The following is a 25,916-nucleotide window of genomic DNA, read 5'->3' on the forward strand; positions in this document are numbered from 1 at the left end:
TTGAAAAGAGAACCATATAATTTGAAAACTGTTTTTCTCTACACATACACACGATATCACTTTTCACTTGTGTAAGCAAATAAATTAAAATCTCGACTATAGCATTGTTTTGTAGCAATTTTTTTCTGAAAATAGCTCTTATTCTATTATAATGCTTGAATGATTCTCCTGCAATGTTTCCAACCCACTTTTCCTGGTCTGTGAAACTTTTTAACGAAATGTTAGCATTTGCAGGCACCAGATGTTTTGACACAAGGAGAAGCAATATGTAAATTTTAATCCATGTTAGGAACAATAGCCTGCAGGCATCTGTTTCTTATTATGTGAATCATATACCTCACTACAATGTGGTTGGTCCTATCAAAATCATCACCATCTCAAATGTTACACTCTTGTCTTATGCTTGCCAATTAATGAAACTGATATATATTTAACATGATGGGTATCCATTTCTTAACCAATAAGGCTTATTGTGTTTTACCACTTTGCCACCACATAGCTGGAACTCTGCAGGTAATACTAACAACTTTCTAGGGCGGGTTTTAATCTTCCTCTTGGTGGTCAATAAAATCAATGCTTGTATTATATAGTAATGTTTTATAGTTGCAAATATCATTGATTTTACAAAAAAATTAAAAGCTATTGTAACTTTCTTTACCTTTTCCATAGTGTTACCTCAACTCAGAGTAAAGGGTAGTGAGTGTGCATGTGTGTATGTTTATTTCTAATTCAAGAGATTTGGAGATAGCTTTAATATCCTGTTTTATCATTTTTAAACAAGATGTGTAGGGAAAAATTCCACAACCATGGTATTAAATATTGCAAAGTCTTAGCACAACTGAAATTCTTATTAATTTCAATAGCAAAGGATAGGTCTAGACAATACTAATTAATAGCTTTAAAATGTTTTGCATATTAAACTACTGTATTCCCTAGACCATCAAGGATATTAAAAGTTTCTTCAGAGTTTCTTAGCAATTTCACTGCTACCGTTATGCCTGTTAGCAATTTTGCAACATTCTGATAAATATTTTCCATAAATCCAAGCCATAACAGCATGGAGAAACAGATGGTAAGAGACCATATTGAAGAATGTAACAATTATTTGCATTAATGGGGAAAGACTGAATCATCATTTTCAGCATGGACTACGTAGTAAGCTATTGTCAGCTATGAAGTCTGGAGACTGGTAAGTATCCTTTTACATGATTAACCTACATTCTGTATTTTCCATTGCAGTCTATGTACAAAGACAGAACACAAAGTATGTTAAAACACTGAATAATTAAATTCCTTAATTTAATATGTGCAAAGAAAATATTAGTACATCTTAAGGTATTTGTACAAAGATTCATGTATGTATTAATTAAACCAATGCTCTTCATTTTCTTAGAAAATAAGTCACATTCTTTATTATTTAAAGTGAAAAATAGCATTAATTATAAATTCTACAGTCTTATTACATTACCAACGTTTTCTTGATCTAACCAATGTTAGATTAAAATTATGTGAATGGTACTTTAGCTATTTATACATATAAAATTCTATTAAAGTCAAAGATTTTTAGCTACATTGTTATTATAAAGATTAAATTGCTGAATTAATTTTAGTCTTGTATGCCATAAGCAACTGCTATGCTATTACAGGATTCTTGAGTTCAATAACTTTTAATATTCCGTGATCATATTTTAAAGAACAATATAACGTGTAACTTCCTGATTATATATGATAATACTTTCAGCAAAATAACAATCTTCCTGTTCTTTCATATATCCCATTTGTTATTTATAACTATTGGCTTTAAATAGTACACAAACCAAATTTATTTCTATGGAAAAAAATTGAAAATATAGAATTTTTAATATAAAAAGGTCGTACAGAAAAGGAAGAGGTAGTGTTGCAAATGCAAAAGTCTTTAATTTTATTTCTTAAGCCAGTTGGATACTACAGGATGAAGACATTTTACAGAGAATGTCTCCAGTAGAAAACACAACAGAAATCATTTGATCATATAGAAATACAAATATAAATCCCTTTATCAGGAGACAAAAGTTTCCCTTTCATATATAAAGCAGTAGACAATAGCATTGCATCATTATATAGATGGAATCCTGGGGGAGACTTTTCTCTAAATCAAAATAACTGTTTCCTGATAATCCCTTATACGTTAGAATTCCGTATAAACCTCACCGTACAAAAAGTATTTTAAGAAAAGCTATTTTTCTCAAGTCTCCTTGCTCTCAAATTAAAAACCATGCAAATAATATATTATTAGAAGGTCAATGAACAATGACACATGAGTTTAGCAACACAATGTGTTTAGTATCTATGAGGCAAATGTAAGGAGATCTCTGTACATGTAACTTATACTAACTCAGATTGACACACTTACCAACATGAGGGGCACAGAGAGCAAATGATGTAATTCCATGTAATACATATGGACTGTGCCATCATCAATACTAAAGCAAAACTCAGTCCTTCAGGTGTTTTTAAGAAACACAGACGGTTGATTTGATAGAATTGATAACAAAGCAAAAAGACTGATTCCAGTTTTTATCCATATCATAGATACACAGTATCGGATGATCAGTAAATACCTATAATGTTTTTATAAGGCCAGAGATGTAAAAAACATTGAACACTAGCTATGCCATTTATTTGTTTATGTATTTAAATTCCACAATATCAGAATAGAAAAAATGTTTTCATGATACTTTTAATTATAAGAAAATTCTAATATGATTCAGTCTATTAAACTAAAAGATAAAAATATTCTTTTTCACATTGTGAAATTTAACTTCTCCCTGAAATTATGGCAAATGAGCCCACCAAATTAATAAATTTGTTGTGTCTATTCTTTTTAAGTAAGAACTAATAAATATTTGATTTATAGTCATGGCGGGGGGGGGGGAAATGAGCCACAAAAGAAGGAAGAGGAAGGCTATTTCTCAAAGTCCCCAGCTTACCTGGGTACTTATTATTTACAGTGGTTTACCTTTGAAAAGATAGTGATGGTCACTGATATGTCTATAAACTGAGGAAATATTGTCTGTACATATATTCTCCAGAAGATATAAGGAGAGTTCAAGAAGAAATGACACTAAAACAATAATAATAAGATTGGAGGGCCTCATTCATTTAAGATAATTGGTCTTTGGAAAAGTCTGTTTATTGTGACCCAATGAAAAGGCAGCCAACATTTTATAACAAATAGAGAAGAAGGTTGAATGGGGCATTATATTTAAAAAAACAACAACCTTGTTTTAAGGTATTTTTATTATCATCGCAATTATACATTAATTTTGACCCAAGTTTAGCTAACTGTGCATTAATAACCCTGAAATACTTGATAGTTTTTATACAAAATTGTTTTATAAACAATATACCTCCTTCACTGTTATGAGAAGTCTCATTTCTGCAAAAGTATTCTAGGTATTCATCAATGATCCTGTGGGTCTCTCCCATAGATAATACAATTTGCTTTTAAGTTGATTTGCATCATTTAAAAATATTAAAGTCTGATGTTTTACAGCATTCAATAATTATAAGGAAAGTGACCCATAATTATGTAACACACGGGAGGCATAATTTTCGGAGATTGGATGTAGTGTTTGAAAGAGGACCACTTCATAAGGTAGCAAATTTCATAGTGAATAATCTAGTGTTTGGTACACTTTTACTTTCTTATGCAACTTTATCATTATTAGAATTGGGATAATTACATTTAGATGTGGGCCTCCCTCGATCATTATATATGAATTTAACTATGCACTTATTTCTTGATAGGTACACTGCTAAGGAATTATCTGTTAAAGTAACAGATCTGACATAGAAGTTTTTCACCTGGAATCCAAAGAAACATTCAAAAGGCCACTGGGATCCCTGGATGCATGCAAATTGTTGTCCATACATTTTATTTTTCTCAGAAGAGGCTCTATAACCTTCACTAGATTCTCATGCCTTAAAACGAATACTATCTAATTTTAATCTATTTCAGTTGAGTGGGACACAGCACCACTCTTTACTCTTTAAAATCATCCCTACCCATTTTAAAAGTCCCTGAAATGATCTGAAGGCAGCAGCGAGTACTAGTCCCCTTTCTGGATCACCATCCTATTCTAGGTTCCACGTCAGCCAAGACTCTGAGGAACGGGTTTCAGGGCCAACTGGTATTATTTTAACAGAGTGGACGATGGTAACACAGTAATGACATCATCAGTGCCAGTCTTCTCAGAATAAGAATGAGAACAGTGGACGAAAATGAAAAGAGAAATCTGCATCTGTCTAGAACAGTGTGTTTTCCATCAAGCCTATAATGTATTCCTTTACTACAATTTGCCACGTTAAATCAAATTGTCAACTCAGATAATAGAGTGGAATTTTGTCATAAAGTTAAAAGTATGTAATTTCCCCTTGAAAATCATTCAGAAAGTATATCTAATTCCTCTGTTTCACATGGCAAATTTCAGGTGAATTTAACTATTTGACTTTAATGACTGCTCATCAAAATTACTAATTATTTTCCCACGTCAAACTATGAAAAGCATGTTGATTCTCCAACATTTGAGCAAATGACGAAAGCTCAGCCTGAGATAATCAGTATACCATAAAGATTTACTGTTTCTCCACCTTTATCAACAGTTATCATCTGAAATTTTGTGATCGTGTATTTTCCTGTGAGAAATACCTAAAGAAAAAATTTATCCTACACTCATGAAAGATTACATCTCAATCGAGCTATCACTATATCTTAATTTTTAGGCTTCTCTCTCATAGTAAAAATTTTCATTTCTACTATTAAGATTTCACCCTACTTTTCAAGAGCCTCCACAAGCTGTTGCCAACAATATTTTCCAGAACTCTACCGGCATCTTGTAGGGCTCCAGATCTTTCTAACGGTTGCCCCATAAAAATATCCCCCCAACTCATAATCACTTCTATCATGTGGGTGTATTATTCCTTTACATGCCCTCCCTTCGCCTAGTTTATGCCTTTAAAAGAAAAGCTAAATCCTGCTGTTCCCATAGATGCTTTCATTTTCATATTCTGAACTGTTTATAGCTTACACTTAAGATTCCAATTCCACGTGTCTTTTATCTTTTGTTGTTGTTTCTCGTGTAGTCTTGTTAACTCCTTGAAGAGTAAGACTACATCTTGCTCATTTTTCTATATTTTCACAGGACCCACTGCAGTTCAATCAATGCTCATTGATTGAATGAGCATTCACAAAGGTCCAGCTTGGAGCAACATGTTTGTTAACCCAATTGCCAAACATAAAGCAAGCTTAAGAGAAAAAATTCTTAGAAACATGGTGGATATAAATGTTTATAATACATGCTAACAAAACAACAAAGATCATAAGGCAAGTGCATGCAGAAATAGAACATTATCCTCCGCTCGGAACAGAATGCTGTAAGAAATAGTTTCTGATTTGCTAATGATTTTGTTCATTGGCGATCCAACTTTCAATATTTTGTCCATGTGGAGCAAAAATATATTAACAATTAATTAGCTTATATCCAATATAGGATATGATGATAAGTTTCAAACATCTGACAAATTGTCCCAGGAGGGGGACTTTTAAATATTTTATTTACTGAAATGAATTATCTGACATATTTTCTTAATGGAGAAGAGATGATTTGGAATGTGCTTCTGATGCTTAGTATGTAATCAGAAGAACGAAGAAAGAGAAAGAAGATGTACTACCTGTACTGAGTATGTGCGGGCGTGTGTGTTTGTATGAAGGAATACAATTCCAGAGCATATTCTTGAGGAAATATTTGATAGGTTTCTCTTTCTGAACTGATCATGGAGACATAAACATGCAAGGATGCTTTTAGAATTAGTGTAATTAAACCATCTAAAGCAGCGGTTCTCAACCTGTGGGTTGCAACCCACAGGAACTGTGTTAAAGGGCCATGGCATTAGGAAGGTCAAAACCCACTGATCTAAAGGAATGAGGTAATAATTTTAGTAGCCAATATTTTTATAAATTTTCTGTATTTCATGTGGACAACACTCATGTTTGTTGTGAATTTGCTTTCCAGTTACAACTGACAGGACAACCTACTTTGTAATTATTTCCTATGGAGCTTAAACTTACTTGTCCACCAGATAAGGGAGAAAGGCAATCATCACCAAATATGTGGATCTTGATTCTTGAAAACTGAGGCTGTAAGAGTTGAAGAGAGGACGGAAGAGAAAGACTGAAGTAGGGTTGTACATTTCAGTAGGATGACACTTCGCTGTAGTTTGTTCCTGTAGTACACTGCCAAGTTGCTGCTTTTAAAACATCGATAAAGAGCTATTTCTTACGCTGTACCTCTTCCCAGGAAAACAAAACTTAAGTAGATTTAAACTCTGTAGTCTAAAAGGAAAATACATACTTTAGCTCTTAATAATTCTGTAACACCTTGTTTTTGTCTTCCTGTGAATTCTTCTGCTGCTTCTAATCAATCTGTTTTTCATGAACAACATATTTCTTGGAAAAATTAAGCCAAAGCAATATATGAAACACAGCACAGAACTACATAGCACCAGCATAGAGCAGCTTCCCGGTTGATGAACTGAGCCTGTTTATTACTTATAACTCATCACCATCCTCTGAACTAAAGCTGCTTCTCCTGCTGCTCTCTTTGGAAACTGCGGGGGAAGTGGCAGAGAGCAGAGGGTCTGTTCCAAACAGAGATATTGTATCATCCAAGAGCATGTCATCCAATCTTTGTTCCTCTTTTAAAGCGGCACTAAATGATAAATTTGTGAAGTTTGACAAAGGATCAGAGAAGGCCATAGCTTGATCACAGAGCTCGGGGCTTGGCCCCTGAGGCAGAGTCAGATGTTGGCAATAGTCCACTGAATTCTGTTCCCGGTGGCTCTGTTGTTTGGTGACGTCAGCACCTAAATCAACTGTGCCATGTGAAGCCAGGGGTGGCAGACCATGCGCACGAGCCTGTATTTCTAGTTCCTGCAATTTCAAACAAGAATCATTAAATAACATCTTCGGAATTGACTTACCATTAGAGAAGCAGCCAGAAATAGAACCAAAATATCAACAGGCATTTAAAATCAAAAGTAATATAAATTATAAATAGTATTTGCAAATAATGGAATCAATGAATTCCTAAAGCCTAAAAAATTACTCAGATTTTTTTAAATCTTGCCTTATTGTTCTATATAGAAATTAATGAGATACGATGGTCTCATGGGGGCTCAAGCTACAAAATAGCCATTTGGAGAAGGTGGGAAATCTTCCATTCATTCTTCCTGATTAATTTATTAGCATAATTTAGGATTACTTCCTGGAAACAAAGTGCCTGACCTGACTATAAGCACGCTCAGAATGAAAAAAAAAAAAAGCTGAGAGTTGTAAAAGCCCATATTATGGTATCTTGTGTCACATGAACAATGAAAAGTAACTTAATACAAACTGCTACAATATACTTTGGGGCAATGAAACCCATAGCCGTGTTCATAAAGAAATAAAAAGGGGAGAGGATAATTCAGTGTCCAGTATAATCTAGAGAAACAAGTGTTCTACTTAGTATTATATTGTGATTGTGATAATAATGTGTGTGTTCATGAAGTGATACAGACTATGCATGTGTGCTTGTGTATGTGTGTGTATGTGTGCTTGTATATGTGTGTGTGTGTCATCTTAATTCTGGCTTTCTAACCAAAATCTTATTGAAACAGCCCAATTCATGAACTTCTAACAGGCAATAAAATTATCCTTCAGAAGGAAAAATAATTATTAATAAGACAAAATAAATGAGACCAATGAATAAAACTGCTGTCAGGTAAGCCATAGGTAAGCTCCGTGGGTCATGGCAACATTCTTATAAAAACCTGAATCCGGAGTAGAAGTCGCCTGTTAGCCTGCTCTAATTTCTTCTGTCTGTGTTCTAATTCCCGGGCTCTCTGTTGTTCTTTTTGTAGCCACTTGATGTACTCCACTGATGCTTTTAGAATGGTTCCTTTGTTCCAGCGCATATCACTGTAGAACGGAGAGATAACCTTTTCACAATTGTGCATGTCAGCAGAATTCATAAGAACTTACAAAATCTTTTACATTAATATGAAATAATGATTTACATGACTATTATTCACTCTTAGATATTATTGCTTCTGAATAGAAATTTTAATAGAATAGTTAAGAAGCCCTTATATAGTAAAATTAATCCCAGAATGAAAATAAGTGTCAAAAGAAAGTAATAAAGTGACTTTTTGTGGGCGAGCTAAATGCAATATCATGATTCTACCATTACAGTTTTTATATTTTTAGTGAAAATTGCTTTTATTATTAACTCCAAGATTAAAATCTATGTGCAGTATTTCTGCATTAATGAACTAGGAAATGTACATTACTGAGGACTTAAGCCTAAATTTTTTAAGATCATTTCAAATGTACCAATCTTTTAACTTACTTTCTAATACGGTTGCTTTTATGTTTCTAAGAAAAAAAAAAATAAAGTCCCTCCTGAATGGCAATCCGGAATGATTGTGAGACAATCAGACTTTGGGAACATCACTTTATGTAACAGAGCAAACTTTTCTTAAATCACTTGGCCAATTTTTCTGCACAAATAGCACCAATACTTTTTAAAGTTCAATATGGATAGTTATTTTTAAATAAGTTTAAGACAAATAAATATAATTAAACATTACCTGGTAACCTTTTAGGCTATAGCATAGAGAAATGATTTTGTTAAAGCTTATTTTTAAGACAGAAGAAATTACAGTGGAACAGGTTACTGATTTTGACAGCTAATAATATCATTGGAAATATCCATGAATGTAATACAGTATGAGAATTTATAATACATTTGGAGAATGAAGTCACACTAATTGCTAAAGTTAATCAGAGTGATTGGAAAACCTTGAGGAATTTTCAACTTAGTCATGAGCTGTTTTTAATACAGCATAAAGTAGATAGGGAGAAAAATGATCATTTTTCCTACACGTATTTTTGGTTTATGTGATCTATGTGAAATATGTTCTATCTGTATTTTGTTTACCTGATCTATGTGAAATATATTGAACTCAATGGGTATTTGTGAAGGATCAAAAGTAAGAAAATGCAGCTTATGAAAGATCTGATTTGCATCTGTCTCACTGGAAGCTGATGATAGATGACAATAACAAAGTTAAGTACATTTTACTACCAGGAGGTAAAAATGCTTACTGGGTCCTGGATAACAGCTGTTTTCCACTGCAATGCACAAGATCATTGTCAGTGTCTGTCTCAAGTTTGAAAATGCTTTTTTCTCCGGGGTTGTGATGCCACTGGTCTTATTCTACTCACAGGGTGAGGGAAGTGGTTGACAAGGGAGGGGAAAGAGCTACCTTTCCTGTGAAATAAGGAGAGAGTATTTATAGCTGAAAAGTGTAGTGAACTCTGAGGCAGTAGTAGCCTTACGGATTTTTAATATGGGACAAAAAACTTGAAGGACAAAGGAATAGATAAAATGGATAACCCTAACCACATTTGAAATTTAAAGTGCTGTTTATTTGGATAAAAAAATAAACCTTCCGGGCAGCACCTGTGGCTCAAGGAGTGGGGCGCTGGTCCCATACGCCATAAGTGGCGGGTTCAAACCCAGCCCCGGCCAAAAACCACAAAATAAATAAATAAATAAATAAATAAAATAAACCTTCCAAATGGTGACAAAGAATGTACAATATGTCTTTCTTCAATTTTTACCCCATGCCATCTACAATACATTTTTTAAAAGTTCATTCTATTTTAAAGCCATTTTGGTATATGAGGGTTCTTCTTAAAATATTTTAAGTTTTTAATATTTATTAAAGATATTTTGCCTCTAACCCAAGACAATTTCAAGGAGCTAGGCATTAAAAATATTGTATATGATGGTGTGATATATACACGGACACATCAATTAAGGCATGAAAAGAAAAAAAGTTTATTTTCTGCAAAACAATTTTTTTTTTTTTGAGACAGAGTATCACTCAGTCACTCTTGGGTTGAGTGCTGTGGTATTATAGCTCACAGCAACCTCAAACTCTTGGGCCCATGAGATCCTCCTGTCTCAGCCTCCTGAGTAGCTGGGACTACAGGCGCCCACCACAATGCCTGCCTATTTTTAGAGATGGGGTTGCACTCTTTTTTTTTTTTTTTTTCTTTTTGAGACAGGATCTCACTATGTCACCCTCAGTAGAGTGCCATGGTGTCACAGCTCACAGCAACCTCAAACTTTTGGACTTAAATGATTCTCTTGCCTCAGCCTTCCAAGTAGCTGAAGTAGCTGGGACTATGGGTGCCCACCACAATGCCTGGCTATTTTTTTTTTTTTTTTTTTTGGTTGCTGTTATCCTTGTTTAGTAGGCCCAGGCTAGGCTTGAACCCACCAGCAGTGGTATATGTGGCTGGTGCCCTACTCACTGAGCTATGGGCGCTGAGCCAGGGGTTGCCCTCTTAATCAGGCTGGTCTCAAACTCCTGAGCTCAGGCAATCCATGCCTTGGCCTCCCTGAGTACTGGGATTACAGGTATGAGTCACCATGCCTGGCTTGCAAAACAGTTTTCTTTGAAGAATAAACTTTTGGTGGATTGAAAGCCTGAATACATTTCGGGCCAGATGGGTAATACAAATGAGTAAAATACAGAAGAGGCTTTACCATGCAAAGCCACAGAAAATGTATATGCTGTCTTAGGAGTGCTCACCCTTTTAAAAGCATTTCAAAAAATTTTTTTAAAAAACCTTTTTCCACAAGAAAAGAAGAATACATTATAACAGGTCTCATTTTTCTTCCTTGGATCAACATTTGTGACTCCTGATTTAGAAAGTTTTTTCAGGTCTCATTTACCACCTCAACTACCATTCTTACATAAAAACTGGAGCGAATTCTGCTTCAGAAGAAGGGAAAAAGTCAGTTTAGCAAAAAATCACAAAACTACTTTGTAAATAAACAAGTGGAAATCAAGCATAATTTTTTATCACCACTATAATAATTCCTGTTCTATTAATATACTTTTCTACTAGTGTGATTTGTGTAAACTTGGCTCACAAAGATGTATATGAACAAGAGTACTTCCGTGTACTCTACAGAGGACTGCTATCTTACGTTGTACACAGTCTTCAGTCTTTGTGTTTGCTTCTTATTTTTGTTTGGTTTTGTTTTTTGACAGTGGTCAAGAGATTGTCATGACCTGGTAGGGTTTTTTTTTTTTTTTTCCATTTAGTTTTCTCAAACTATACTTCTCAATTTTAGCTGTTCTCTGTATTATTTTCTCTTCTGGCCTCATCACTTTGACCTTCAAAGAAATAAAAATTTCTGAATGTTTTCATACATACAAGTGGAAATTGCTAGAATTCAAAGTATCTTTGGATATTAGCTTTAAACTCCTAACCCAAACTCAAAGTTTATTCCAGTCATGAGCTGGAAAAGTCATCAGAGGTCACACACTGTGATTTGCCCAAGAGTTTCTGGTGTTTAGAAGATAAGTCCCAAGTCTCTTCATTCAATTCAACGCTGTTTCTGCAAAGCTATGGCTTTCCAGCCTTTTCAAATGGATTTGTTGAAATAAATAAGGTGGGTTTTTTTGTTTGTTTGTTTGTTTTTTGAGACAGAGCCTCAAGCTGTGGCCCTGGGTAGACTGCTGTTGCATCACAGCTCACAGCAACCTCCAACTCCTGGGCTCAAGCGATTCTCCTGCCTCTGCCTCCAAAGTAGCTGGGACCACAGGTACCCGCCACAATGCCCAGCTATTTGTTGCTTGCAGCCGTCATTGTTGTTCGGCGGGCCTAGGCTGGATTTGAACTCAGGTGTATGTGGCTGGCACCTTAGCTGCTTGAGCCACAGGCACAGAGCCAAAATAAGTAAGTTTCATATTGTGATTTGGTGCTCTCTTAGCACATATAACTGCAACAAAGGTTTCACAAGATATTACTACCCTCCTTATGGGGAGTAAGTAATAATCTAATATTTTCAATGCTATTCTTTTTTGTTTGTTTAAAAGATCTGGTTCAAGGGTGGCACCTGTGGCTCAAAGGAGTAGAGCACTGGCCCCATATGCCGGAGGTTGCAGGTTCAAACCCAGCCCCGGCCAAAAACTGCAAAAAAAAAAAAATCTGGTTCTGTTCCATTTGATTAATTTCATGATCCATTAAAAGGTATGGCATATGATTTGAAAAATCCCATACTAGATGATTGTATAGTTTGATATATTTTTAAAAAATAAAATTGTTTTAAGTCATTTTAATGATTATCATCACCTACTGAACAAATTATTCTGAAATTTGTTAAACTGAAATTTAGTTTGATCTTTTTTTTCTTTCAGATACAATTTTTGTTGATTTTGCCATTGTCCTAAGGTGGTAATGCCACTTTTTTCTTTACTTTTTCACCTGCCTCTTCTGTATTATACCCATACTTTTAACCCAGTATTCTTGTTTTCTGTGACTTTTAGGTTGTTCATAGTAACATCTAAAAATTCAATAAATTAATCCAAAACAATTTTGTAGAGTAGGATCCAGACTCTATTTCTCAGGGAAAGTCCATTTTAAGAATCTACCCTCTGGATTCCCCCACACCAGATGAGGGGTGGAGGGGCCATACTTGTACATCTGGAGCCTTAGAGAGGAACACCAGATGAATTAGCCAAAGAACACAATGTATTAAAGCAGAATTAGGAGGTGTGAGATTCTTGGAATGACACACCTTCAGTGAAGTATCTTCTCTTCTTGTGTTATGCAGACATCTAATTAATGTGTTTTCAACTAGACCCAAATAAATGTCATTTGCCCACATACAATGTAATAGAATTACAACCAATAACAACCCTCCTTTCAGAAATCCATAAGGAAGATAAAGACACTTAAGAATGCTTACAATGAAGTTATCCCTATTATGGTCCCTTTTAGATATGATTCTGTAGTAGATTGATTTTTCATATTCTAGAACAGGGGTAGACAAACCATAGCCCATAGTCTGTTTCTGTCAATAAAGTTTCATTGGATAGGGTCATGTTCATTCATTTGCATATCTGCTTTTGAGCTACAATGGCAAAGTTAAATAATTGAGACAAAGACTTGTATGATTCACAGAGCTTGAAATGTTTACACTCTGGCCCTTTAAAGGAAAAGAGTGCCATCCGGCCAAGGGTGGGGGTACCTGCAACCTGAGGCTGGACGTGGCCCTCCAGATGTACAAGTATGGCCCCTCCACCCAGTCCAAACTTTGCCTTTTAGTAAAGGGATATGTTCTGTACAATTTGTATTCTTACAGACAGCCACACTCAAGGATCCAGAAGGCCATGTGTGTCCCCAAGACTGCAGGTTCTTCAGCCCAGAAAGGAATTTTTAGATAATCAAAGCTTTTATGTGGAGTGATGATACTCGCATACAAACTTTATAATTTGCCACGTATTCTCATACACCTTATTTGATTTTGTTTTTATAAAAACTCAATCATATGGGGAAGACAAGTATTTTCTTCTGCTAATAGAATCACATGCTTAAAGATTTTAAAAAATCTGAAGACTTTTTAGTAGAGCCCAGACTAGGGTGGAGTACATGTGCATGAGGATAAACATTATATTCCCTTGTATCATAAATTGTGGAATTGTCCAAGTGAATTAGAAAATTTAGATTCAAGGGAAAAGTGCTTTCAAATCTCATAAATATCACTCTATCAAACATGATCATTTTTGGACAATGGATAATTTCCAGTACTTAGAGAGGTCAGTTCTCAGTTTGAGTGAAACATTTTCAAATCATTATTAAGGCTACATATCATGTTTTATGTTTTTTGAAGAAATAGTCAACATTCTAAACTGACACTTTGATTAACTATTTCTTAAGATTTACAACCTCAAAGTGTTTGACTGATGTTGCATGTGTTTGACACAAAACTTGGTTAGCATTAATCAACAAGCTTTTGCAATTCCCTTTTGTACTTGTAAGTGTCCAGAATTTTGGGACCCCAGAAAAGGTGGAAATTCTTTTTCTATGTGCACACAAATCTTAAGTTGGAAGAATTGCAGCAGCCATAAATCAAGTATGTAGTTGGCATCATAAATAGCATTTGGCATTATCACTAAATTTGCCAATATTGTCACTATACAGAAAGAGCCACTATGAACTAAGGAGAAGTAACTTACTTATTTCCTACAGCTCAAAAGGACAACTCTTAGCAACAGCTTTGATGCTTAACAACAATCAGTCTGGAATAGATATTTTAAAATGAGACCAGCAATAGCTTTATCTTTGCCATAAGCTGCTTAGTTTTCTAGTCATTGGTTTTCTCCTCCCTTCTTCCCTCCCACCCATTTTTGGGGGTATTGAAACCATAACGTTATTACAGAAATGATTGTGTAACTCACGGATCATTAGACTTTGGAATAAGAGTGCCAAGCTCCTTGATTCGGTAATTAATATTATACCTTCTTCTTCTTTCAACTATTAAAGAAGAAATATTATTGATTATTCTCATTAAAGGACAGTTGGCTTTTGGTCAGCTGTAAACTTCCTTAATAATCTTTTTAAAAAACAATGGACACATTGTACCCCTTGATTGCACTAATGTACATAGCTATGATTTAACAATAAAAAAATAAAAAATAAAATAAATAAATAAAAACAATGGACAAAAAAAATTCATTTAGTCAAAAGATAATACTTCTCAACCATAAAATAAAAATTCAAACATATTCTAAAAGTCAAAGTTACAAAATTAGAATTGTAAACACATGATTTACAATGCTTTAAAAACATTTTGTCACAAAACATTTTTTCAGTCTTTGAAATGTAATATTTACTCATATTGAAATGTAGGTATATATGTATTTGAGTGTATATTTTATATGTATTTATGTTTATTCAGTTTGACTGTCTTTTCACACATAGGCAATTTGTTAGTCCATGAGGATTGTAATCCTTCCAGGTCATGTACCATGTTTTACTCTTCTCAGATACTCTCCTGAAAACCTAACACGATGTTTATCACATAGTAGGTGTGTGTGCCTCTGACACACACACCTACTATGACATCTTTGAGAGCAGAGACCAGGCGCCCTCAAACTGCGGCCCGCGGGCCACATGAAGCGGTGTGAATTGTATTTGTTCCCGTTTTGTTTTTTACTTCAAAATAAGATACATGCAGTGTGCATAGGAATTTGTTCATAGTTTTGTTTTTTTTAAAACTATATTCTGGCCCTCCAATGGTCTGAGGGACAGTGAATTTGTCCCCTGTTTAAAAAGTTTGAGGACGCCTGGAAGAGACCTACCATCTTACTGATTTTTTGTATTACCAAAAGATTTGGAATACTGGAGATACTAAGTAAATATATATTGATTAGATTGTAAATTTATTTCTCCTTATCTAGCGTTCAGATGTGTGTGTGTGTGTGTATAGACATATATGTATATATAACTTATACAAATCAATTACTAATAATGTGCATGTGTGTACATATCATATATCAGGGTATTCATAAAGTTCCTGTGCAATAGTTTACCATTTTAAATTGCACATGAACTTTATAGCCACCCTATATATCAGTGGATATATCAGTGGTTTTCAAGCTTTGGTGTGCCTCAGACACACCTAAAAGGATTGTTAAAATAGAGATTTACTGCACATCTGGAGATTCTGATTTTAGGATGTTGGGAGGGGAAGAAAGGGACAGGCAAGAGTTTGGACTTCCAGGTTCCCAAGTGTTGGTATCGCTGTTCATGTAAGGTCAATGCTGGGAGAACAACTGCTGAAGGCTCTTCTTCGGAGGCCGCTAATGGTGCTCTCGTTCCCATGGATTGCTTATGGCAATTTTATGCATCACATAGTAAGTGTTTAATGACATTTAGGCATTAGATTTCATAGCAGCAGTCGATTTTCTATATGGACTCTTCTCCGAGAGCAGTCTACTACGCTACATTCCCAGTATTAAGAGCCATAAGATATATTTATATGTAACATTTTAATAGATCACACATTTAAATCTTTCAGGGAAATTAATATAGAAAAGACTACAGAGAAGAAGAAAAATATTTCTAAAATATTAGAAAATACTAGTATAATATACACTTGAAAAATAAGATCTGCTCTGGAAACAAGGAAAGTAACCCAAAACCATCAATTGTCTTGGCAAACTTACTCTAAGACCCAAATTATCATGAATGGATTTGACATTTAGGAATAATCCATTGGCCTCCTCCTAAGATCAGAATAGAATTGATTCTTGAGAGTACTTTCCTTCACCAGTCCTGTTTCCCCTGCACAAGTGATTCAAAACACAGCTAAATGACACAACACAGAAACACTGAAAACAAAAGTAAAGATGGTAGAAATGCACACATATTACAGTGCAACTTTAATAGTTCTATGTTCACTCACATTAACTCATATGTAAACTAGACTTTTAAACATAAGATGAAAACCAGCTGCGAAGGAAGTGCCCGGCTTTATCTCAAAGTGGGGGGCTGTTTGAGTCCTATAATGTGTCTTTACAAACTACTACTTACACACACTTTATGTAGAATAACAGAAACTTCTCTACCCTTCTTTGATTGTAGTCTAAGCATTGATAATCACTAATTACAGTGAGAAACTTGGTTTCTCAATGTTCCTCCTATGTTATTTGTAAAAGAGGCAAGTTTTAAGAAATTATTAAATTATTTTATGGCATATGCAGTTTTACTGTTTGCAAAGTTTTTGACCTAGTCACTCAATCCTGCCCGTAGATCTACCAAGATGTGTCCCTACCCTGATTCACACTTACAGAACTCATTCTTGCCTTTCCCATCATGTCTCTCCCCACTGAGCAAGGCAGCTGACAGAATCTCTCCTAAACTATACTACTGTATACTGATTTCCCTCACGAATGTCTTGAGTCCACTTCCTTCTGTCCATCTTCCTCAGGGAGGAACCCGACACCAGTGTGCTTAACACAGACCAGAGATGTGAGCAAAGGGAACTTGTTTGCAGGGCTGTGTATTGAGCTTGAATGTACAGGATGGGGTGTTCATGCTCATATTGAGATCACTTGCATGTACATAACTAAATAAAAGCTGAGGAGAGGCTCGGCGCCCGTAGCTCAGTGAGTAGGGCACCAGCCACATACACTGAAGGTGGCGGGTTCGAGCCTGGCCTGGACCTGCTAAACAATGACAACTACAAAAAAAAAAAAAAAAAATAGCCAGGTGTTGTTGTGGGTGCCGGTAGTCCCAGCTACTTGGGAGGCTGAGGCAAGAGAATCACTTAAGCCCAAGAGTTAGAGGCTGTGAGCTGTGACACAACAGCACTCTACTGGGGGTGACATAGTGAGACTCTGTCTCAAAAAAAAAAAAGGCTGAGGAGACAAAAAGGGTGGGCCGCAAACTGGGAGCTAGCATTGCCCTACTCTGACATCCTCACACTAAATTCCAGCAAGATGAGAATTCTAAACTCACTCTGGGCCTTCCTGTTTTTAGGAAGGATGGATCATACTTAATTGTACATATTTAGACATCTGGTAAGTGGGACTTCCTTTGTACTTTTGCCACCATCATCACAAGTTTTAAGGGTTGTTCTAAATTCATTATATATAAAATATTGTACTATGAAATTTTTGGTATTGATTCCCCCCCACAGCAAGATGACATAGCAAGAGAGTCCAGATCAGAAAACACTTCGGCAATGGACAGACCAGACATTTATCATCCTCTGTGCTAAATGGCTATTTCTTTAAGCTACAAACAGAAGAGACAAGGTAGAAGCAAGGTCAATGAAGCAAGGTCATTAATAGGCTTATTAGGAGAGAAGTCCTACTTCTTCAATGTCCTTCTTAACCATTAGCTATCCCTGCTCATATTCCACTTGCCTCTAATCTAGACCAAAGTGATCTGCTCTGCTATAGGGATCTGGGATCATATTCATAACGACTGGCATGAATGGCCGCGTGTCAGTGCTCTCTTCCATCTGGTCAGCAAACCTTCACTGTGACACCTGCAGGTGCATGATGGACACAGGGAGGTTTCACAGCTACTTGTCTGAATTTCAGTTAGTCATGTGGAAGGAAATTGCTGGATAGTTTTAGAGATTTAAATTTTATTTATTTTTATGTCATTTTACTCTTTTCTCAGTTTTTGATTTGGCTCCCAGAACAAAAAGTCTTCCTATTCTATTAGTCCTGCTCACTTGAGATAGCTAAGCAGTTAAGACCCAGGGTACTTAGCACTTTGGAGTGACCAAGTGCCCTACAGCTCAGCCTTGCTGCTCATCTGCTTCTCTTGCTGGCAATTCTCCCTTTCACATGACCTGTTATCAGAGACAAATTGACCCTTAGGAAGGCATGAGACCCCTCCCCTTTTTTCCAGGGGTGAAATTTTAGTATTGCTACATAACCAATGCCTTTCAGATAACCTATCACCAGGAAGGAAAGAGCAGATTGACACAGAAAAATGAGAACCTGGAGTTATGTTCCTTACTATTTAAATGGAGTACATTTTCTAAAGTCACTTCTATCTATTTTAAACCTTTGAGCCAATGAGTCACAATAGAGTTCAAATGCAACTGAATGCACTCGTCTCAGTCACAGGCAGCCTCCTTGAGAGTGAATGATCAAGGAGTGAATTGGGGATGTTCCACCTTGGGAAATAGATAGGTTTTCTGAGCATTTCCCATTTATTTAGGTATCCCAAAATGGCTCAAATTGTGAGCATGTCCAATTAATTGTGGTCACTGACCTCTAAATACTTATGGAATGGTAATAAAACGCTATATACTTTAACCTCAAGCATTTCCTCTTGCGTTAATTTTATATGGAAAAAAAATCATATACTCACTGAGGTTGTGGTTGTCCTTTTTTTGTCTCTCTTTTGCCAAAGCTCTAGTGTCAGTTTCTAATGAAAAGAAAAATAATTGAAGCTCTGCTTAGTTCTACCTTAAAACCTCTCTAGGCAACATAATTCAGAACACTAGGTGAAAATATACTATTTCTTGATCCAAAATAACACAATAATGTTTTTGATGTAAATATTCTAGAATTTGGAACAGAGTACTCTTCAGTAAGAGGCAAGGGCAAAACTTTTAGGCTCTGAGGTAGGAAAACCTGGATTTGCATTCTAGCCACAGATGCAAATAGCCACAGATGGCTATTACCAAACTTCTCTGTGTTTTAGGACTTTTATAAAATGAATACAATAGCCACCTGATAAAGGAGGTACACTGCACAGCAAATACTGAACTCTTCTTCAATCATTGTTATTTTCAGAAGTTTGAGATTCATAAAGAAAGAATTCCAATCTAAGTTTTCCATAAATAGTTGTGATTTCTACATCATGTCAAACAAATCCACACTCTGCTCCAGGAAATAGCACTTCCCTCCATGGAAATAGCACTTCCCTCCATGTGCCGTGTAGTTATTTATGCTCATGAGCTTCCAAAATGGCCAACAGTGATTCTGACCGTGTAGTAGTCACACCCTTGCTAGTGTCCTTGGACACTGAATAGGGATGACCTAGCAAGCCAATAGCATGTTGAAGAAATGACTACTGTGGCTGCCAAGGCTGGATCATAGAAGAAATTTTCAGCTGCCACAATGGTGTCTCTTAGATTATCTGCTGTCATGTCATGAGGATGCTCAAGTGACTCTATGAAGAGGTCTATGAGGTTGAGAACCAAGACCACTTGCTAACACAACTCACCCTTCTTCAAGACCTTGAGTGAGTCATCCATGGCATGTTCCCTTTAACCCCACTCAAGTCTCAGATGCCTGAACCTCAGGCTTCCCCTTGACTACAACATTATAAGAGACTCTTCATCAGACCCAATTCACTAACCCGCTCCTGGATTCACTCCTCAAAGGTTAGATGAGATAATACATATTTATTGTTTCAAGTTGCTAAGTTTTAAGAGTAATTTGCTGTTGTAAAACAATAATTAAATAATACAGTGTTAGTAGAATTGTTATAGTTTTGAAAATAGGTGATAAAATAACACATATTATTTAAGTGTATTTATTTAAAATTATATTCATTAATTTTAGTCTGATTGCATAAACATTTGGGGGTTAATGATTAACCTGCAAGAGTGGTCATGCTGTATTGATTGAAAATGTTACTGCTAACTATATAAAATTATTAAAAACCAGGTTTGACTCCAAAATAAAGAGTTGTCATAAAAATTTCAAATGAATTTGATTTTATTTTTATGGAAGGACTAATACTGAACTTGCAAGAAACTTCCATTGCTGCCTCAAACCAGCTGTGTTACTCTGGGAAAATAATTCCTCTGATACTTGATTTTCTCATCGATAATTTGGAAGAATTTGACTATGCTCCTGTAATTCCTTTGAGTTGTATAAATTTTGAAAAAAAGTATTGCAAAATTGAGGATTTTTTGCATGTTGATCAAGTTAAATACATGTCTATCATAAAATCTGTAAAACAAGCTACAAAGAAAAAAATCCTTCTAAACAAAACAGTTTTGCTGTATATCAAATTCTTTATACAAACTATAAACTAATTCCCCTAATTTAATGTATTATTTTGCAAATAGGTGACTAGATTGCATCTATTCAATTTCAAAATGAAACCTATGTTAAGTTAAATTGCTATGTATGTAAACCATATATGTATATATTTGCTGAATTCCTAAAATAATGAATAAATTCAGTTAAACTGTAAGTTATATTGTCTTACTGCTTGCATATCATAGGAAAAATGAGGAAATTATTCTCTAAATGTCTTCCTTTTTAACTGATATTTTAATAACATTTTAATGTTCTCTTTAACATGGTAATATATTTCAATCATATTTTGTGTAGTTGGTAGAAACAAAAATGAGAAAAACTAAACAATCAACATTACCTGTAACTTCCCTTTTCATTGGTAGACTACTTGGACAGGAAGCACTTGTAAGTCCCATCTTAACTGGTGAAATTCCCTGCTCGCCAGTATACACATCCAAAATACTTCCAGATAACTTCAGAGGAAAAATGAAGAAAAGATCAGTTACACCTTCTGTGTGCATGGATATATTCTGCCATACATTTTATATTCTCCATATTAAATCTGCCACTTTGTTAATAATTTGTAATATATATGTGTATTTAACTTTAAATAAGAGAAGAGTATGCATCGACTATTTTTAAATACATTATGGAATGCTTGTGGATAAGATATGCTGGGAAAAAAAGCTATTCATATTTAAGCAAAAAGATAAATCAATTCACGTATGAAGGAAAGTTATAGAAGTTTGATCCAGCATTTGACCTGGTTATAAATGAATACAATTAAAAAATATCATTTTGGACAAAAATCAATACAAATCTTTGCAAAGCTGGAAAGTTCATTGCATACCACAAATTAGGTGTAATGAAAGCTTTCTTAATACCATCAGTGCTACCAGCAACTAACAGTCATGAGGTGTTTTACATTGTTAATTAAATGGGAAACTCTTTCCTTCCTGGAAGGCATAATTTTTCTCATTGTACACTTAATGTTCTAGATTATTATAAATATCCCAGCTGGTAACCAAAAGTAGTATAAAACTACTTTTGCCGCTAGTGAATATAGGGTACATCCAATTATAGCAACACTGCAATTCTTGAACTACTTCTTGGGAACAATTTTTCAGAAAAGCTAAGGTGCTTTATGCACAATTCGAAATTGCACCAATTCATTATTCAGAATGGGCTTATTGATTAGATCTCCAAAGAAAATTAAATTTGAATAATGTCCATATTTCAAGTTAATATTCATTATTCCAGAACAAGCTATAGTTATAGTGCAGGATTTGAAATTTGAAAATATTTCCATTCTAAGTATCTTTATTCCATTTCTGGGCAATAAACCAAGAGCTGAATAAGAAGCAATTTTTTTTTCTTTTCTCAAGGTTTAGGAAAATAACATACAATCAAACAGAGCTATAACAAGATTATTATCAGATTCTCACTTCTTGCAAACTCCAGTTCAATTCGAAAGAAACTTGTGATGTTTATGAGACTGGAAATATATACAAAGAAAGGACGCATTAGGACCAAAATTAGTTTCTAAGGTATTAATCTATGATAGAATATATAATAAATGTATATTTCTGAGGAAATACTTTGAAAATGCAGTTGAAATTATCTAGCGTATAAGTTTATCTGCATGTCAATAAAGAAATTCAAGACTGGATTTGATATTCTTTTTATTCATTCATTTATTTATTTATTTTTGAGACTATGTCAACCTGGGTAGAGTGCTGTGGTGTCACAGCTCAGAGCAACCTCCAACTCCTGGGCTTAAGTGATTCTCTTGCCTCAGCCTCCCAAGTAGCTGGGACTACAGGTGCCCACCACAACACCCGGCCATTTTTTGGCTGTAGTTGTCATTGTTGTTTGGCAGGCCCAGGCTGGGTTCTAACCACCAGCTCTGGTGCATGTGGCTGGTGCCCCACTGCTGAGCTACAGGCGCTGAGCCTACATTTGATATTCTGATATATGTTTTCATGCACTGGTCTTTTCAATTATTAACCTTGTTAGGATTCCTCACTTTTATCCTTTATTTTATATAAATTCATTGTTTTAAACTGAATTTTTCCTTAATGGATGTTGGAATGGAGATACGTAAGTCAAATATTTATTCCTTCTCAATTTCTTCACCTGAAAAATAGGGGAAATGTTGACCAAATTGGAAAGATGGTGTGTGGTAGCATCAGATGAATACAATTAGAAAGAAATCCAAAAAGCAGTTCTTTCCCTAAGATCTGAATCACTTAGTCCTATTTTTTAAAGTACAAAATTGTAAGCATTCTCTAAACATCCTTCCAGAAAGAACGTATTAGTGTGCATTCCCACCAGCAGTGTAGCAGTGTGCCCTTTTCTCCACATCCACACCAACATCTCTGGTTTTGGGATTTTGTTATGTGGGCTACTCTTACTGGGTTTAGGTGATATCTCAAAGTAGTTTTGATTTGCATTTCTCTGAATATTAAGGATGATGAGCTTTTTTTCATGTGTTTGTAGATCGTGCATCTGTCTTCTTTAGAGAACTTTCTCCTCAAGTCCCTTGCCAACCCTGAGATGGGATCACGTGTTCTTTTCTTGCTAATACGTTTGAGTTCTCTGTGGATTCTGGTTATTAGACCTTTATCGGAGGCATAATCTGCAAATATTTTCTCCCATTCTGAGGGCTATCTGCTTGCTTTACTTACTATGTTCTTGGCTATGCAGAATCTTTTTGGTTTGATCAGGTCCCAGTAGTGTATTTTTGATACTGCTTCAAATTGCCTGGGGAGTCCTCCTCATAAAATATTCACCCAGGCCAATTCCTTCAAGAGTTTTCCCTGCACTTTCTTCAAGTATTTTTATAGTTTCATGTCTTAAGTTTAAATCTTTTATCCAGTGAGAGTCTATCTTAGCTAATGGTGAAAGGTGTGGGTCCAGTTTCAATCTTCTACAGGTTGCCAGCCAGTTCACCCAGCACCATTTGTTAAATGAAATGCATGGTTCCTCTGCACCTTTGAGAAACATAATGGAAACACTGAACAAAGAAGGAATGAAGGGAAAGGAACTAAGGAAATGGCACTTTTCCTCTAAAGAATTTGAATTCAGATGGACTTCAATACAGAAGTGGCAAATTGCAGAACTGTTATGGAAGAAAAGGAGCCATATTATAGCTACACTGCAACAGTGAAATCAGAGGGTCCTAGCTATAGCACTTGGCTACCTAATGCATTATTCCTTAGAAATGGGCTTGAAATTCTGATAATGAATCTAATCCTGCTTCACTGTAGCTATATTACATCTTCTCCTGATCTTGGTTATTGTCTAATTTATGCCCTAAAGCACAGTAATTTATATACTATTTAATTTTGTGCCGAAGGTACTGCTCTCTTTCATGTAAATGGCTAATCACTTTGTGAATGTCATTAAACAATTGTGTTTCAGTTTCAAAGAATGTTATATACTCCATGTAACCTAAAATGCCTTTTCTCCATTAGAAGATTTAAGAGTACAATGTTAGTGAAAATTTAAAGTTTGCATACACATATGAAAGAGCTCACAAAGAAAACTTGTATCTACCTTTGTCAAAAGCATAAGTTACTCAGATTAAATTTTAACTTTAATTCATAGATCAGCAGGCAACCAGATAGATACTTTATGAAGAAATATTCATTCTGGTTAAAAAAATGAGATTGCTTTCTCAGTGAGGCAAAACATTTGACTTGACGATAGGCAAACATATTATCATTGACAACAAACTCATGTTTTAAAAGAATAAAATAAAGAATTTACTATAAAATCTATTCAGTAAGGTAGAGTATAGTTCTCTATAAGAAAATACCTTCCTTGAGTAGAAAAAAGTAAACACCTGAGCTAAGAAATTGCTCTGAGATAAGCAGTTATTGACAGTGGTTTCCTGGTACCTGAGGCTCTTCCCCAAGATTTTATTCACATCTTCACTACTGAGCTAATAGGAACTGAAGTGGACTGGGGTATGACCTTCCCACATACATACTATTCTCCATAATCAATATTTCCTGAAGAAAATGAGCTCATAGGAAAAAAATACTGAAACATTTGCAAAAATAACTATTTTAAAAGTAAAACAACATGTAGAATTAGAATAAGCATCAAAAGTAAAAATAGAAAAATTAAAATTAAAAATAAAAAAGTAGATGAAACCAAGTTTCTTAAATTAACCTAAAATAGGGCGGCGCCTGTGGCTCAGCGGGTAGGGCGCCGGCCCCATATGCCGAGAGTGGCGGGTTCAAACCCAGCCCCAGCCAAACTGCAACAAAAAAATAGCCGGGCGTTGTGGCAGGCGCCTGTAGTCCCAGCTACTTGGGAGGCTGAGTCAAGAGAATCGCCTAAGCCCAAAGATTTGGAGGTTGCTGTGAGCTGTGTGAGGCCACGGCACTCTACCGAGGGCGATAAAGTGAGACTCTGTCTCTACAAAAAAAAAAAAAATTAACCTAAAATAAATAAGGGAATGCCTTTGTAGTAATTTATACTATAAAATAATAAAAAATAAACATAGTTGCCAAAAAAATCAAAGAGACATAGGAGATGTGAGCATTATAATTCTGGGAGGGGGGGAAGAACTATATTATGGAAAAAATAGCAAAATAAATAACAAAATGGAATAAAATAATTAGTAAATTTTAAAAGCAGAGTACAGTATTTTTGTTGGTGGATGAATATAAAGGACCAACAAATAGAACTTGTGCAAAAAAACCTAAACAACATGGAGAGTTGATTTATGAGAGCTAAAATACAAATATTGGGAGTATTAGAGAGAGAAATAAAATTGGAAGGAAGGAGATACCTTTAAAAGTAATATAAACACATTTTCAAGAATTAATACTAAATAAAAGACTACACTATATTTTATTTCATCTTATGTTATCATTATTTTGATTTAAAAATAAAAGTGTCTATAGAATGCCAACAAGGAAAGTCAGGGAAAATCCACACTTAATCATATTATTTTGAAATTTAAAAGAATATACAATAAGAAGAGAAAAATATAAAAGCCTAAAGATAGAGAGGAAACATTATATACAAAGGGAAAAATAAACCGATTAAGATAAGACTTTTCAACAGCAAAATTAAATGGAAAAGAAAAATGAATCAGTATTATCAAAATATTAAAAGAATAAAACTTAAGACAAATTATATCCAGCCCAAATGTCATTCACATATGAAGTCAGGGTAAAAATATTCTTAGGTATACATTTCTTAAGAAAGTTTATCCCCACAAAGACCAACATTGAAAAAAGTTTTAGATAAGGTACCTAAATAAGAAAAGGTATTTAAAAGATATGCTCCAAAAATATAAAATAATGTTTATCAAATACCTTGGAAAAGTGGTTATGGAATAAAAATGTGAGAAGTGTTTAACCACGATCAAAGATAAAGTGAAATATATAACCAAATAACTCAGTATTACTGTCTCGGTGGTTCTCAACCTTCCTAATGCTGCGACC

At 35.0% G+C, this 25,916-nt stretch overlaps 1 protein-coding gene across 3 annotated transcripts in view; it reads right to left on the bottom strand.

The window, feature by feature from the left end:
• Positions 1–1,297: 1,297 nt before the first annotated feature.
• The window catches only part of TFEC (transcription factor EC), a 184,669-nt gene continuing 160,050 nt past the window's right edge, over positions 1,298–25,916 (bottom strand). For all 3 annotated transcript variants that reach the window (XM_053553844.1, XM_053553845.1, XM_053553846.1), the window contains 5 exons: positions 20,810–20,924; positions 18,785–18,841; positions 14,347–14,422; positions 7,852–7,999; positions 1,298–6,970 (listed from right to left, as the gene is read on the bottom strand). In XM_053553844.1, coding sequence (XP_053409819.1) covers positions 6,590–6,970; positions 7,852–7,999; positions 14,347–14,422; positions 18,785–18,841; positions 20,810–20,924 — 777 coding nt within the window. In that variant the 3' untranslated portion in view covers positions 1,298–6,589. The remainder of the gene's footprint in view (positions 6,971–7,851; positions 8,000–14,346; positions 14,423–18,784; positions 18,842–20,809; positions 20,925–25,916) is intronic.

This window comes from Nycticebus coucang, chromosome 11, assembly GCF_027406575.1.
Source record: "Nycticebus coucang isolate mNycCou1 chromosome 11, mNycCou1.pri, whole genome shotgun sequence".
NCBI classification, from domain to species: Eukaryota; Metazoa; Chordata; class Mammalia; order Primates; family Lorisidae; genus Nycticebus; species Nycticebus coucang.